Source organism: Balaenoptera physalus, assembly GCF_965194825.1.
Source record: "Balaenoptera physalus genome assembly, chromosome: 11".
Classification (NCBI taxonomy): domain Eukaryota; kingdom Metazoa; phylum Chordata; class Mammalia; order Artiodactyla; family Balaenopteridae; genus Balaenoptera; species Balaenoptera physalus.
This window is the reverse complement of record NC_138896.1, coordinates 57,821,141-57,836,265: the sequence shown is the minus strand read 5'-3', so window position 1 is coordinate 57,836,265 and position 15,125 is coordinate 57,821,141. Positions and strand designations below refer to the sequence as shown.

Here is a 15,125-nt window from a genome sequence, read left to right as displayed (position 1 = left end):
GGCTTCCTGTGAGTTGGGAAGCGTGACCCGTGCTGCTGGTGCCACCCAGGACTAGGGCACGGTGGGCGTGCCCCTTCACCCCTCAGAGCTTTGCTGAGCCCTCGGCCTGGCTGTGAATTCAGTGCTGGGCTGGGCTGGAAAGGGCTGGACTTTTGCTGATGGAGAAAAGGCCATAAAGCACTGGATGCGGCGCCGGCACTTTGCTTGACCCACCATGCTGGCACCCTCCCCTTGATTCCCGGTGCCCACATGCCTGGGCCAGGGGTCCCGCTGATGTGCTTCCAAAACCTCAACTGCAAAATAATCACCTCCCCCTTTGTTTGCTGCTGCTGCTTCCTTTTTCCTTTGCGGTACTTTCTTGAGGTTTCCTTTGCTCCTTCGCAATTCCTTTCTTTTCTGCTTTCATTTAAAATGATTTTCAAGTAGACACACGGATGCTGGAAGAGGGCTGGCGATTCTCCTCCCTCTGAATGCTTACCTCATGTGTCTTGAAAGGAACGCTTTTTGAATCTTCTTGGTGTGATGTTCCCGATGACCTTGGCTGATGACGAATGTACCCTCCCCCCCACCGCCTCCCCGGAAGCAACTTCCTTCTGCCTTCCAGGATGTGTTTGATTTAAAATTAACCTTTCTGCAGGTTGGCCCCTTTGCTCAGGACGAGCATCTGTCCTTGCAGTCTGTGAGAGCCAAGTGTGGTAAATGTGTATGTATGTGTGGGTAGAGCCAGAAAGCCAGTGCGTCCACTGGGAGGCGGCAGAAGGATTATGATGGCAGTGGCAGCCAACTCAGTGCCCCCCAGATGGCAGCTGGGACCAGCAGGCTGCGTGGACATGCTTGTACTTGAACCTGTCAAGGATAAGAGCCAACTTCTCCGTCAGGTCCCCCCCACCCCGCCACAGTGGCCTCATTGTACCTACCTCCAAATGGCCAGATAAGGTCCCCTAACTAAGGGAGTGGCCTCCAAGGCACAGTCGGTGGCCTGGCTTCGACGTGGCTCCGCAGAGAGGACGGTACACGTGAGGAGACTTCAGCTGCCGCCCTGCATCAGGGCCGAGGGGCGTCAGCCGGACCAGACACCATCCGAAGACGTGTGTCCGACGGCAGCCCTCTGGCATGACTTGTGACCAGAGACAAGCATCCGTCCATTCCGACCGAGAGCCCTTCCACCGGGCAAGGATGGCCTACTTTTGGGGAATTAGAGACACGCACAAGAGAGACTCGTCTGGAGGAGAAACCCCGCCTGTGCTGAGCGTGGCGAGAACAGTAGGTCCCCGGGAGCAACCAGTGCACGTTCAGAGGACAAACTTCACGTCTGTGTCTGTCCTCGGGAGATAATTGTTCCAAGTGCGTGGTAGGGAGGGCCGTGCACTTGACAGTCACGGGGTAGATGTTTCCTATTGGGGAATGAGGGCCAGAAATTACTGGTGGAATTTGCTGGACGGCTGGCTGTCTTTGGAGGCTCCAGGCTCTGCTGAGGCTATTGATTTGAGCCCCAAGTTGGACCGGGTCCTCGGATCCAGCTGTGCCAGTTCTCGTGACCTTGGGCTGTCAGGTGGGGCTTCTTAGGATTTACTGATAAAATGTTATTGATATGAAGATGCGCTCTGAGGACCAAGTAGTGGTTGTGATAACTTGGTTAAATACACTGTGAATATTGAGATGAAAAAATGACTAGAAATTAAAGAGGCAGTAATACCATTCTCATTAGAACCAAAAAAAAATTGGTTTGGTTGTTGGTCCCTGGGTACTTGTACCTCTTAGACACTCAGACCCTCTTGCTTTTCTTCCAGTATTCACTGCATTTCCTTTTTTTTGGTCCCCTTGGTCTGTCTCCATGTACCCACCCTCCCAGTCTCTCTGACGCCCTAAGCTCTGTCCGTGTTTCACTTTCCTATTTTTCCTAAAACCTCTTATTCTCTGGAAGACCAGCTTCTCTTGACTTTTATCCCCTAGTGAGCAAAAGCAGGCTCGCCCTGGTGGCCGTGATTGCGTGTCATTGCATGTTCTGTGTAGTTGTGGGCTTGAGAAGCGCATCGCGTAGGACACGTCATTTCCTGGTTACTCTTCTGCCTGCTGCTGTGATACAGGCATTGCTCTCATTTGAGGGCGTCTGAGGGTGGTGACGCTCTGGGTCCTCTTTCCCGCTGCCCACCTTTCGCTGGTCCCCAGAATACCAGAGAGTCTTCTTGACATGGCTGGGTTCCCCCCCTTTTCCTGTAAGGACGATATCTGGGCTACGTTGTGTTCTTGCATTCAATGCCAAGATTCTCTGGGGTGGCTCAGCCCAGCTGTGCCTCCACGCCAAGGTACCAGCGTGCGGGGAGAGATGCCAGGCTTTTAAAAACGATTGAGGTGAAGTGTGTCCGCTGCCAGAGAACATTCATCCTCTAGCTGGCTTTGTATCTTGGGCAGGGAGAATTTCAGGAGAGGGGTGGCTAACTTGAGCTCAGTGGATTATGTTTTTCTGTTGAAGACGTTGTTTAGTTAAGAATACCTCTTCCAGGATGCTTATTTACCTGGCAGAAGATGGCTATAGGAGTCCATCCTGATCCTTGCTGGAGGAGACCCCTCACACCTGCATGTCTGGGTTTTCAGGGCTCTTTGTGGAGCTGCTCCCCGCCCAACAGTGTAAAGGCTCTTTGGAAAGCTGGGTAATGCACAGGCCTCTCTCTAATGCCTTGAGTCTCAGGGTTCAGCCCTTTAAGACATTAGGTTAAAGAGGATGTTAGTACAATAGATCCAGCTGCTTATACTGGCCCCAGCTGTCTGAGGGCCAGGTCTCGGTTAAGAAAGAAGGAGAGATTGTTGTGAAGAGAGACGTACACCGTCTGAGGAAGGGAAAATAGGAGCGAGGCCTGGGAAGCGGGGGTGGATTTGGGAGCGTGGGGTGGAGTGAGGCCTCCGACAGGGAATTGAATGGACTCTAAAGATAAATGTCTGTTTCCTGGGTTTTTTTTTTCTGGAACTGACTCCAACTGTAATTAAATCACATATGTGTATTGAATAAAAGAGGTTGGAATTTCAGGCTTGCTTGGAATTTGCATTTATATATTAAAGAATTAAAATTTTGTGCAAAAGAAGAGACGCTAACAAAGTTCAGTGTCTCCCCTACACCGGTGTCCCCCTTGACAAGACTGCTGGACCCACATACACCTAACTCAAGTCACAGTGTTGCTTCTGGCTTTGGTCCTCGGCCCGTGGAGGAGCTGCCCCCTATCAGATAAGGAGTAGAGGTTGGTGATGAGGCAGGGACACGTCTGCAGGTGCTGGGACCGTCTTTGATTCGACCACTTCCCACCCTGAGAGCTCATCTCTCTTCCATGACCCTTCAGACCTTGAGACCCTGCAGACCTTGCGAGGCCTGAGGTCAGCCCCGGGCAGATACCCTTCTAAGAATCCAAGGAGAGCAGAACCCTCTCTCCACAAAATGCCCAGACACACAATTTGTATATGAAATGTCAAGGGTATGGGTAGGTATCTTAACGAGTGTCCACGGGGCCCAGGTTAAGAGTCCTTGCTTTAGGGCCCAGGTCACTGCTGAGCTACCAGGGGTGCCCCTGAACCCCAGCTGCCAGGTGGCCTTTTCCTGTCCATCACCTTTGCTTTTCCGTCCCCCCCATTTGCTAACAAGGCAAGAGTCACTGGATTGTTGTAGCACCCCATGTCCTGCGGTACTCATGTGGGAGAAATACTGAGTCATAATTTTTTGTTTTGATTAAAAACCTCTTTTTTCCAAAGCCCGCTTCTCTTTATAACATATTCTCATTCCATTTTATCTTCAAGTTTGCGTACATTTTTACGGTTCGGGCTGGCTCATTTGCAAAGCTCTCTGGGGAACGACAGTATTTAAAGATTCTTCTTGCTTGAGTCTTAGGAACTTTCTCAGCGTTATAAAGCCATTTCTTACTTTCAGTTTTCTTCTGCAGTGGAGAAAGACCGTTCTGCCACCTTTGGTCACCTCGGGACGGTTGCCATCACTTTACAAGCAGAAATCCATTGGTATTGGAGGGTGTGGGCATACGGGGCACCCAGGAGAGGAGCAGAACTTGATGAGCGGGAGGGTGAGGATGTGACGAGCACGTGGGCCTGACTGTGGAAAGCAGACTTGGATCCACTGTCCGTTACTGTTGTTGTGGATTTCACATCAGAACAGCAGAATCTGCAAACCCTTGGCCCTAAAAGGGAAGGTGTTCTGTCTTTAAAACTGCATCAAAGCCTGGTTCTTCGAAATCTCCATTTCTCAGAGCCCCTGCTAACCATGGGTGCTTTGCGGGTGCCCACTGATGGGTGTTTACACGGCCAGTTGACCTCCTTCAGACCGACATGCCCTGTTGGGGACCCCTAGCCTCCATCCACGCGCCCTCATTTTGGACCCACACCAGAGGGTGGTCTCACCTTCTGCATATGGACTTGAGTTCCAGTGTGGGTGGAATCGGGGGTGTCCTCTAAGATGTTCACTGACAACGTGATGAATGAAACCAGCTTTTTTTTAAAACCCTGATTATTTACTCAAGGTTGGATAAGAGACTTTTTGCAAGTTTTCCGAAGCTGCAGGAGACAGAAATGTTGCTGGATCCTTGTTTAAGCTTAGGGCAGGGTTTGCTAAGGGTCTGTGCCAGTGAGGGGATGTGTGTCAGGCTCCCCGTGGCCTTTCCTCCCTTGGCGGGACTTCAGGGCCCCCAGGAGCTCTGGCCGCCAGTCGCCCTGGAGTGAGTCAGCTTCTGAGGCCTGTGCACCAGCCTTCGTTCTCCTTGCTGGAGCCAGTGTCCCTGACGGTATCACCAGACACAGGAAATGTGATGTTGATTCAAGTGGGACAAGCTGGAGAGGTTTGTGTGCACAGTAATGTATGTTCTTCGTATGATGTGGCAGGATCTCGCAGAAGGCTTCTTGGCTCCTGGATGTCAGGGGCCAGCTGGGTTTGGTTTCCAAGGAAGGCAGACAGCAGGAGAGGTTTGGTCCCTGTGGTCTGTAAGCATCTCCCCGCGAGTGTGGCAGTGGGTGGGAGGGGTGCACTGGCTTGTGGGCAGATGGGAAAATCACACTTTCAGAAGAAAGAACAATTCTTCACTTTATAAAACTTACTTGAGCTATTGATTTGTTTAGTTTACAATCAGTGCTTTGTGAGAGCAACTAATTTCAAGCAGGAACAATTGCACTCCAGATGGAGCTCCTTTTCTCTCTCTCTCTTTTTATTTTTTGGTTTTTGGTTTTAATTTTTATTTTATATTGGGTATAGTTGATTAACAATGTTGTGTTAATTTCAGATGTAAAGTGATTCAGTTACACACATACATGTATCTGTTCTTTTTCAGATTCTTTTCCCATGGAGCTCCCTTTCTTGTTGAGATGTATAAGGACCTTGAAAGCTACGCCCACCCCCTTGAGTGCAGGATGGTAGCGTGATTTGCTTTCGATTGTCCTTTTTCCTCCCACACAAGATACCCAGGGCTTGCCCTCTCCTGCCCCGCTGCCCTGGGTGGAGGGGATGTCTGCTAATATAGGTGACCACCCAGCAGGTCACTGCAAAGGAGGTAGCAGCTCCATCACCTTGGCATTGAAGGGAGTGTGTCTGAGCTCTCTGGCTTTGGTGGCAACTGACGGGAAATGCAAACTCACAGTGAAAGGAGACAGCCACCCTTTAAAACTTGCCTGAAACCCAGAGGAGGAAGGAGCAGGGAAGGTCAGGAGGGCAGGTATATGGGAGGGTGGCCCTGCTTTAGCCCGTCGGACTCGTAACCACAGTGACCTTGGCCGCCATGGGCGCTGAAGCTGGAGGAGAGGTGGGGGCTTCCGGGCATTGACAGCAAGTGCTGGTTCCTGTTCCTCTGTCTCTGATTTCCCAGTGTGGAATCAGGGTGGCCCATGGCCCCAGACTCCCCCTCTGGTTAGTCTTCTCTGGACCATGGTGGGGGTCAGGGGCCCTCAGTTATTTCAGTATTTCTAGCAAAGCACCTTTCCAATGATGTCACATAGCACACATGACATGAGTCTAGGGAACCAGGCACATGATGGAAACTTGACTTGTGGCTGGAGGAAAGCCTCATGGCCTTGGGAATAATTTGAGCAGTATGTCTATGGTAAATGTCCATTTCAACTGAAATTTTAAAAAATGCTACCCCAGTGGAAAGAGCACTGTATTTCCTCTGGAGTGTTGGTGAGGAAGGACCAGCACGTGTATGTGAGGTCGGACAATTACAAACACCTTGATCGCTAAATAACTTTTGTGTTTTGGAAGTAGATGAGATGGTTCTGTCTAATGAGGTTGAAAATCATTAGTTTTTGCTTGGATATCTGGGCAAGTCTGTATCCTTTTATATTAAAATGTTTGGGCTCCCGTGTTTCTGTGTGTTAAGTTCATTATGTCTGACCAGTCAACAGTAATTAGAAACAATTATGTAGTGTTTTGTGTAGAGTGCTTTTGCTGACATAGAAACAAGTACTATGAGAACATACATAAATGAAGAATGGTGAATAAGATTATTTCTTTCAACAGAATTGTGAGGGCAGCTGTAATTGTAGCCAGAGCTCTTGGTAGTCAGGTATTAGAAAATTATGCGCTCAGCAGTCCACCTTGCATATTTAATTAACTTGCCTGCTTTCTCTGTAATTTGGAAAACTGGAATCAAGCAATTGAATGAATAAAACTTGCACCAAGGGAAGTGCAGGGTCTGTTAGCCAGGTTGAAGCTTAGCATTATTAGAAAATTTTGGACTTTTTCTTTACATTTTCATTTTCGTTTCCCTCCATAAATTAATGCCAGCACTGAGCCTTTTTTTTTTTTTTTTTTTTTTTTTAAAACACTTGCTGTAGTGATATTCACTAATGGGAATAGAAATAATTTCAGAGTAAATTTTCCCATAAATAAGGTAATGTCAGTTTCACGGGTGTCTGACTTCTGCTTATAAACAGAGAAATTTACATTAGCTGTAGTGCCCTGGGTTGTACAAGTTAACAGGAGAATATTATTTGGGAATAGCCAAGGTGAAGGGACTCACACTTGAATATTATAGTTAGTTTCTTAGAGGGCAGGAAGCTTTCTTGTCGGGGGAGGTGCTTAGGCTAGAAGGTTCACTCACAGGTGAGGGGGAAGATGAGAGGGCTCCTGAGGTGCTTAAAGATGGGGCCTGCACCCCAAACATCGTCTTCTGCCCCACGGCCGGGAGGACCAGTTTATGGAGAAACTCTATCTGGGCAGGCTTGGGCTCTCTGCCCTTGCTAAGCACATGGGTTCGGTGCTGTGCTTCTCACTTCTCAGGACCAAGCTGGTGATTTTTACTGATGATCTCGTTTTAGCCAAACTCAGGCCCCGAATTGGTTTTGTCAGAAGATGAGAAAAGTGACACTGAAGATCAGGAAGAGACAGAAGTGGGCGTCATGGAGGATCAGCGCAGTGTAATCCTTCACCTCATTTCTCAGCTCAAACTTGGAATGGATCTGACCAAGGTAGGTGGGCGTGTCCCCTGGGGCTTGTGGCCAGTCGTCTGGGTGCCTTCTGTTCCTCACAGGCCTTCCCGCTCGGGAGATAGGGGATGCAGAGTGGGGAAAGGTCAGAGCTGCGGTCAAGTATGGATGTTCCAGGGATTATTGGAAAGGATATTTTATGTGAACGATCATCCCCAGAGCATGAGCCTTGCATTTGCTTCTCTGGAGGAGCTGCGATGCTTTGAGGGCAGGGAAAGCACACAAGATGATAAGGACAATTCAAGATGGGATTTCTTTGTCTCCTGCTGTGTCCTAGAGAGGATTAAAGGTGACCTAGAGAGATGGACATGGCACATTGGCCACAGAGAGAAAACAGGAGGAAGGAAATGGTGTGGGCAAGAGTGAGGCTGCCTGCACCACCACCACCACCCCCCGCCCCACCTCTGGGCAGCTGGCCACCTCCTGTTGCTGGCTGTCATTGGCCTTAACCCCATTGATGATCCAGACCTCACTGCCCACGTGGAGAGCTGTGTGCCTGCTGGTTGGTAGACACGCAATAACTCTTGTTGGTGCTGCACCCATCCCCGGAAACCTCGTTGAGAGGACCCAGCATCCTCCACGCTGATGGCCGGCAATGGCCCCCGTGGAGCCTCCCCCGCCTCCGGGCAGTGGCTTCGTTCTGGAGGCGAGAGGGAAGGCCGCTCTGCATGCGGCGGAGAGGCGTGGGGGCATCGGGAGCGTTGTGGGTGGTGGGAGATGCCTGGACTTGGCTGTCCAGCCCACCCGGCTTCCCTTGCCCGTCCTGATGCTGATGCCGAAAGCTCGGCTTCTTTGCACCGGTGCCAAATCGAATCTTGGAGACAGAGTTTTGGGTGAAGTAGAAAAGAATAGCTTTATTGCTTTGCCAGGCAAAGGGGGACACAGCGAGCTCCTGCCCCTCAAAACTGTGTATCTCAAACCAGGAGGTAAGGAGTTCAAGGGTTGGGTTGCTGATAAGGATCAGGGTGTGTGCAGGGCCTGCACTCCTCCAATCTGGCCTCAGGTGGTCTTCTGTGGAATGAAGAATGCTAACATTTTCCATTTGTTGGGGGTTATCTTTCTGCAGAAGAGCTCAAGGATATTATTATGTGTATCCCTTGAGGTGGAACCAGGCCGCTGCCCCAAGGCTGCACTGTTGTTTCCTGGCTGCTCCTCCCTTGTCTCTGCATCCCCTCCCTTCTCTGATTAACAGCTGTTTGAAGGGCTTCCATGCCCGGGAGCCCCACAGGGTCCTGCTCAGTTTCGGTAGGTGCATCGTGATTAGGAGGGAGGGACGTGACCACGGGGGAGGGCGTGCTGGGAATGAAAGTTCTGGGTCCAGAAGGCCTACTTGAAATGGTTGGAGCCCCTGAAGGCGCAGCCTGGGGAAACTGCCTTGAGGGTCGTGGGCTTGTTTGGCTGCAGGGAAGGGGCTGGATTCCACGAGCTCAGCTTGGCCTGGAGGCCAGACCAGCGAGAGGGAGGGGGCGGGTGAGACAGGCTCTTTGAAGAGGAAGGTGACAACAGGGAACCTCAGAAGGGACAGAAAAGCCTTTTCTTGGGGATGGTCTTATGGGTTTGATCATGAGGGAGTCTGACATCCTGGGAACCTGCACTACTTTCCATGGGATTGGGGACCCATGCTGGGCAGTGTGACCTGGAAGGTTCCCTTGTCTCCCCTTTCCCTGCCCTCTGCTCGGGGGCTCCACACACCAAGCTGACCTCCTGCTGCCTTCCCTTAATTTCTGTCTCCTGGCCGTGTAATTTGCATCCTTTTTGCTAGAAGAATCATTTAAGTGCTTGTCTTTTAAAAAGCCCCCTCTCTGATTCCTGTGGATGGTGTAGACCACTCAGATGGAGCTTTGAGTGAAGACCTGGGGGCTGGAATCTGGGCCGTGACATCACTAATTTGACCCCAAACCATGTTTCCAAACTCTGGTTCACAGCCCGTTTTGTGGGTTGTAAAACCAATTTAGTGGGTCAGATGATCATTTCTAAAAAATGAAATAAAATACATTAGAAAATACCAGAGTGTACAGCAGGTGAAACTTTTTCGTTCTGTTGATACATGTGTACTGGGTCACCATGTGAAACATATTTGCATCGTGGATCATATTCTATAATTCAATGTAGACTCCTGAGTGATACAGGAGAGAGACTGTCAGAGTAAGCGAAGTTGCCCAGGTCAGATGTGGAGAAACCCAACAGCACCGAGGGGACTGTATGACGGCAGGTGGAGTGTCTCAGAGACATCACCTTCTGGCTCCTGTGTTTTATTTTTTAATTTTTTTATTTGGCTGTGCCGCACGGCATGTGGAATCTTAGTTCCCTGACCGGGGATCAAATCCATGCCCCCTGCAGTGAAAGCTCAGAGTCCTAACCACTGGACCGCCAGGGAAGTCCCTCTTGTTTTAAAATATGGAAATCATGAGAAGTGTACATTGCCTTTTCCTAAAAGAGCAAACATGTTTATCCAACAGTCAGCTATGAGAAAGAAAAACTTATCTAATCTATTGTTTATTAACTTATTTACTGGAAAGAAGCTGTTATTCAGAAACCAAGGGAACATTTGACAAGCTGAAATACTTGTGAAAGGAAGAGGGAAACCTTTTATTGTCCCATGAGGCTTCTGGGCTTTTGTTGCCCTGCCCTGTAAAAATGTTGATGAAATTGTATCTTTCCTTTTTTAAAAAAAATTTTATTGAAGTACAGTTGACTTACAATGCTGTGTTACTTTCTGCTGTACAGCAAAGTGATTCAGTTATACATACATATATATTCTTTTTCATATTCTTTTCCATTACGGTTTATCATAGGATATTGGATATAGTTCCCTGTGCTATACAGTAGGACCTTGTTTATCCACCTTATATGTAATAGTTTCCATCTGCTAATCCCAAACTCCCCCTCCATCCCTCTCCCACCCCCTTCCCTTTGGCAACCACAAGTCTGTTCTCTGTCTCTGAGTCTGTTTTGTTTCATAGATATGTTCATTTGTGTCGTATTTTAGATTCCACATATAAGTGATATCATATGATATTTGTCTTTCTCTGTCTGACTTACTTCACTTAGTATGATCATCTCTGGGTCCATCCATGTTGCTGCAAATGGCATTATTTCATTCTTTTTAATGGCTGAGTAATATTCTATTGTCTATATGTACCACATCTTCTTTATCCATTCATCTGTCGATGGACATTTAGGTTGTTTCCCTGTCTTGGCTATTGTATATAGTGCTTCTATGAATATAGGAGTGCATGTATCCTTTTGAATTATGTTTTTTTCCAGTTATATGACCAGGAGTGGGATTGCTGGATCATATGGTAGCTCTATTTTTAGTTTTTTGAGGAACCTCTATACTGTTCTCCATAGTGGCTGTATCAATTTACATTCCCACCAACAGTGCAAGAGGGTTCCCTTTTCTCCACACCCTCTCCAGCATTTGTTATTTGTAGGTTATCTCTTTCCTTATTGTCTCTTCCCCTCTTCTTGGCTCTTGTCTGTGTCATTCAGTTAAGCTTGTGCTAAGCTGGCAGTGGACGAGCTTGGCCTGAATGGCACTTGGTTCGATGAGCAGGCACCCTGGAGAGGTTACCTTCCTCGACTTGAGGGTGAAGCTCTGATCTCTCTGTAAAATAAGCACGCAGCCCCATCTTTGTGGAGGTGTCCAGCGCAGCTGCATTCCCAGGTCACCAGCCTCACTGGGCCTTGAGTGCTGTATTTTGCTTTAGTTCATTAACCGTGGTCATCAGTTTCCTGGGCAAGTGACCAGTGGGGTTGTACAGCACCCCATGCTCAGAAGCATCCCAGGCTTGGTTTACTGCTCTGCTGTTGCTGTCTTGAAATTCTTAATCATTTTGAACAAGAGGACTTGCATTTTTGTTTTTCACTGGGCCCCCCAAAGTAGGTATCCGGTCCTGCCTCCAGAAGCACCCTCGTCTGTCCTCCTTCCTCAGTTGTGGTTCCAGAAGCCCAAGTTGCTGGTGAATTCCTCCACTGGATATCCTGCTACAATTGCACAAATCATGGGTAGCCCAGGAAGGAAAACGAGGGAGAAAGGAGGAGCCACAGAAGACGGAGGGCACGGAAGGGCTCGTTGACTAAGGGACATGTAGGTTGAGCCTGAAGGGTGAGTGGGCAGTAGTGGAAGGAACTAGAGGAAGGGCATTCCTGGCGGAGGGAACAGCATGGGCGAAGCCAGAGCGCACAAGGCGGTGAGGCTGGGGAGGGGTGTGTGCTGGCGGGGCACGCGGGAGCCTGGAGTGGGGGCTATAGGGTCGGATCTGCAGAGCCTTGTGGGCCATTGAAGGAGGGTGAACTTGATCCTGAGGGTGATGGGAAACCTCTGGAGGCCTTGGAGCAGGTGAGAAACGTGTGTTGTTCAGAGTTGCTGCCCTGCTAATTTGTGGGCTCCAGGGACGGGGGGCCCACAGGATGCAAGGTTGAGCTTGGGGGTTTATGACGATTTTTACCTTGTTTTCAGGGCTATGAAAGGCAGCCGTCAGTAATGCATGTGCTCTCTCATCTAACAAGTACTTATTGAGTACTACACCTGCCAGGTACTGTTCTAGGCGCTGGGAGTGCAGCAGTGAACAAAACAGTTAGAATCCACGCCTCGCGGAGCTTGTGTGATGGTGGAAAGAGACAGACAATAAACTAGAGAGAGAAGAGAAAAGAATGTGGAGATGCAAACACGGTGGAGAGACACAGAGCATGGCGGGTGGGGATTGAAAGCTGATGGGGCGGGTGAGCTTCTTAGAGGAGCCGCTCAGCGCAGGATTCTCCAGGTGTCACTGGAGTACAGGCCAGGTGAAGATGAGAAAGCCAGCCAGGTGACCATGTAGTGGAAGGCTGTTCAGGCCAGAGGGGTCAGTGAGTGGACAAGGCCCAAGGAGGCCCTTGCCTGGCATTTTGAGGACGAGCAGGGAGGCCATTGTGTCTGGAGCAGAGTTGACCCGCGTGGGCTGGCAGGAAATTAAATTGGCAAGACAGCAGGGGCTGGATCGGAGCGCCTCGTCGGACATTGTGAGGACTTGGGGTGTTATTATGGATGACATGGGTGGCCGTCGGAGAGCTTTGAACAAAGGAGTGCAGGGCTTTCCTTGTATTTTAAAAAGATTATTTTGACTCTTTTGTAGAAAGTAAACTGGGACAGGGCAAGTGGGGTGCAGGCAGCAGGGTCAGGGTGGGAATGGAGGAGGTGACAGACAATGGCAAGGGCAGTGGCAGTTTCTGGGTGTACTTAGAAGACGTGCCAGCAGGCTACAGGTATCTTTTTTTTTTTTTTTTTTTTCAGGTATCCTTTTTGCATGTGGTTTGGTTGTAAGGTATGAGTAAGAGAGGAATAAAGAATGACTCTAAGATTTCAACCTGAGCAACTGGAATAATAAACATTAGAGCTGCTGTTTGTTTCAGTGACCTATTGCTGAGGGATTGACCACCCTAAACAAAGTGGCTTAAAATAACCATTTTATTTATGTTCACAGTCTGGGTTGGGCTCAGCTGGGTGGTTCTTTTGCTGGTCTTGCCAGTGGTCACTGGTGTGCCTGTCATCAGCTGGTGGGCTGGTTGTAGGCTGGACGTGGCTGGGACAGCTGGGCCTCTCTCTCCCCATGAAGTCTTGTAACCTTTCTGTCTCCATGAATCCTTCCCACATGGTCTGTCCAGCTGGGTAGCCAGACTCTTACATTGTGGCTCAAAGCTCCCAGGAGGTCCAAACTGGATGCTGATAAGCCTTGGGCCCCAAACTGACACTGTGTCACTCCCACTCTGTTGATTAAAGTGCCACAAGGGGACTCTGCAGGGGTGTGAATTCCAGGGGCTTGGGTTCATTGAGGGCCACCAGTGGAGCAGACCACCACCCCCGCTTACCAAGGGGGGAGAGGCTATGGGAAGGGGAGGTTGGGGTGTTTGGGGGGATATCCCAGATTCAACCTTGGGTCTGTTGGGTCTGAGGGATCCATTCACTCTGCATCCAAATTGAGAGGATGTGTAGGCAGCTGAGTATAGAAGCCTGGGGTTTGTGAGTGAAGCTTGGGTACCAGTTTGAGAGTGAACAATGTGCAGAGGGTGGTCCAACTCAGGAGATGGCAACCCCCCTTTAGGGAGTGAGTAGAAATGTAGGGGGAAAGTCCAAAGGCCGAGTTCGGGGAATCTCCAGTATGTGAAGGCTGGAGAGATGAGAAGGGTCCAGCAGAGGAGACTGAGGAGGGTCAGCTGGGGGGGAAGGGGGTGGGGTAGGAAGCAGAGGAACATGATGACATGAAGTCACACACAGGCAGTGTTTTAAGGAGAAGGGAGTTCTCTGCTGTGAGGCACTGCTGCCGACACGCCTGCAGAGGGACCATTGCCTTTGTTTTGGTCAAAGTTTGATTAGGTGGCTTCAAGGGAGGATGGGGAGAAAAGTGGTGACAGGGAGTAAAGATGGCGTTTCAAGGAGCTTTGATGCAAAAGGGAAGCAGAAAATTGGGAGGAAGGTCTGGAACTGAGAACTTTGGTTTCTGAAGATGTTTGAATGCTGATGGGAACGGTTGGGAGAGAGGGCGGGGATGCCTGCGGGAACTTGAGAGGGGAGGGGGCCTGGGATCCCGTGCCGGGCGGAGGGTCTGTCCTTAGCTAGGACAGTCCACTGTTGTAGCAGGAGGCAAGCAGCAGAGCGGAGGGGCGGGGACCCCGGGGGACCCTCAGGAGAGCTCTGTGTTTACGCACGTGGCTCTGAGCCGGGACGCGCCCCAGCTGTTAACCTCGCTTCTGAATGTCTCTGTTTCCTTGCCTGTAAAGCAGGGATAATCGCGTCTTGCTCCGACATCTGCACAGCCACGTGTCAAGGATTCAGAGCAGTGAGGGTGATGAAGAGGGAAGGGCTGTGAGAGATTTGGGGAGGGAGGAGGCAGCAGGGATGAGTGGCACTCTCAGGAGGAGGAAGGAGGTGGCAGGCTTGCCCCTCGCCCCGCCCCAGGGCGGGGCACGTAAGGATTCTAGGTCACGAATTTAAAGTGAGAGCAGCCAACATGTGTCTCTTTTCTCCAGTTAAGTTGAGCTGCCAGGTTGAGGCTCGGAGAACGTGAGGAGGTGGATTAAACCAGAGTTGGAGTTTACTGGCTGACCCCCCCAGAGGGAGAGAGGGCCGAGGGGCCGGGGGGTGGGTGGTGGTGGTGGCAGATCAAGGGAGTGAGTGTCAGGTGGGGCAGGGATGCCACGCTGGACGTGGAGGAAAATGAGGCGACAGGGGATGGTGGACATGATGGGGTCGTGGGGCTGGGGCTGCGATGGAGTGAGCTGGACGTACGGGGCGATGGGTGGAGGGGGGGTGCTTGAAATTGAGATTTTGGGGGGTGGTGGTTGTGGGGAACAGCAAGGTCCAGAGTGGGCCTGTGACCTCTATGGATTCCTCAAGAGATTTGGTCTAAACTCAAATTTTACAGATTCAGATGGGGCAGAGATCTGCTGGAATCGGGGATTGTGAGCCCTTCCAGAAGGCATAACTGATTGCATAGAGCAGGTGGGAGTCTGGGGCTGCAGACTGTGGTTGAAACTAGTGCAAAGCAAAGGGTGGATTGAACTCTCCTTGGGTGCCCCGTGCACATCCTGTCCTCAAGGATGTTAGACAAGATTTGTACATTGAGAGAGAAGCTTGCTGAGATCGTTGTGAAGTTTCTATGATTCTTAAAGAATTATTTAAA

The 15,125-nt window shown here is 50.1% G+C and overlaps 1 protein-coding gene across 4 annotated transcripts in view; it reads left to right on the top strand.

Moving 5' to 3' along the window:
* The window catches only part of OSBPL10 (oxysterol binding protein like 10), a 381,826-nt gene that overhangs the window by 340,765 nt on the left and 25,936 nt on the right, over positions 1-15,125 (top strand). For all 4 annotated transcript variants that reach the window (XM_082411849.1, XM_082411847.1, XM_082411846.1 and 1 more), the window contains one exon: positions 7,297-7,446. In XM_082411849.1, the coding sequence (XP_082267975.1) occupies positions 7,297-7,446 (150 nt within the window). The remainder of the gene's footprint in view (positions 1-7,296; positions 7,447-15,125) is intronic.